At 46.8% G+C, this 1,436-nt stretch overlaps 1 protein-coding gene across 2 annotated transcripts in view; it reads left to right on the top strand.

Annotated features, from left to right (window-relative positions):
* Window positions 1–1,071: 1,071 nt before the first annotated feature.
* The window catches only part of Mrs2 (magnesium transporter MRS2), a 29,684-nt gene continuing 29,319 nt past the window's right edge, over window positions 1,072–1,436 (top strand). Inside the window, exon 1 of one of the 2 annotated variants that reach the window (XM_033761897.1) lies at window positions 1,072–1,397. In XM_033761897.1, the coding sequence (XP_033617788.1) occupies window positions 1,208–1,397 (190 nt within the window). In that variant the 5' untranslated portion in view covers window positions 1,072–1,207. The remainder of the gene's footprint in view (window positions 1,398–1,436) is intronic. The other variant, XM_010622949.3, reaches the window with a different exon arrangement.

Genomic DNA, 1,436 nt, shown 5'->3' with positions numbered 1-1,436 from the left:
ATATATATATCTCCAAAATCCCCCCAAAATTCTACTCTCCTTATTTGACATCTATATTTAGTTGTCTGTTTAGTTGCTCTTTCAAACTTAAAATGCCCACAACCAAATAGCATTCCATAACCTGCCTTCAACCCAAAATTGCACCTCTCCAAAATTCCTTATCTTGGTAAACAGCACCAACATTGCCCAAGTGTCCAGGCTGAAACTTTTGAAGTCACCTTCTATGCCTGTCACATCTCACCTACAAATCTTCTCAATTCGACCTCCAATACATAAAACACCAAGTCTATTTTCCCTTTATCAACAACTATATTTACAAGTATAGCTTATCAGCCTTTTTTTTCCTCAACGGCACATAAAATGTTAACTTGAAATTGATACTTAAAACGTATTAAATATTGACTAAAAGTCATGAGTTTGTTTTCCATTCTTCACTAGGAAAAGTTTAATGTATCATTTCTTTTTCTTTCTTTCCTTCTTTCTTTTTTTTTTTCTTTTTTGGTACCGGGGATAGAAAATATATCATTTCTTATGACAGTTACTTTCTAGTCACATGAAATATACCAAAGACATCTGAGTCGTAACTTCCACATTTCCAAACTGCAGATTTCATTATATTCACGAAATACTCTTGAAACTGTAAAGCATGATCCACATACTATTTTTTCACACTAAATAATTACTAGATAATAAAAATCGACATTTTTCAAGCTGGTGTGATCCCGTAACGATGCCGAACCTCTCAGTGTTTTCAATAATACAAACCTCCTGCTGCAACACGCGTGCCACAGGTTCGCCACCATTGAAGATCTGAAAAACCTGGGTCGTGCATTTTAACTAGAAGTTAAGTGAAGAAACATTCTCACCTGGCCAACCCAACCCCCAGCCCGACCCTCTACACTTCACAAGTACCAAAACAAACTTCAAGGACGAACTCCCAGCAGCCTCCAAGGGACGCACGACGCACGCCCACAAGCACCTCCAAGCATGCGCTGGGAGCAGCATGTTGAAGAACAACACGCAGACGCACGGAGCGTTACGCAGGCGCAGAGGACAGCGCACGGATTTGGCGCGTCCTGCGCATGCTCAGTATGCTGCGACCCCTGTTTGAGGACAGCGTCGGGTCGCGCGGCGCCCGCAGAACAGTCTCCTTGCGGCATGAGGGGCTGTAATCTGGCTGCTGCCTCCTCCTCCTTGCTCGGGCGCCATGAAATGCCTCCGGAGCCTGACTGGGCTCCTTCCCTGCTTGGCGGGGCTGCCCCGGCGGACCCTGTGCGCCCTGGCCTTGGGCCTCTGCCCCGTGGCTCGCCCTATTTCTTCTTTGGGCCGCTCGACCTGCTTGCTGGAAAGAAGCTGGGCTTCACCGCTCTGCAGGGCCCCCCCGACCAGCGTGGCAGGTACGGCTCGCCCGCATCTGCGACCAGCCTGGCCTTGGG

Source organism: Fukomys damarensis, unplaced genomic scaffold (assembly GCF_012274545.1).
Source record: "Fukomys damarensis isolate Sample0158 unplaced genomic scaffold, DMR_v1.0_HiC HiC_scaffold_10, whole genome shotgun sequence".
Classification (NCBI taxonomy): domain Eukaryota; kingdom Metazoa; phylum Chordata; class Mammalia; order Rodentia; family Bathyergidae; genus Fukomys; species Fukomys damarensis.
This window is presented reverse-complemented; position numbering and strand designations above follow the sequence as displayed.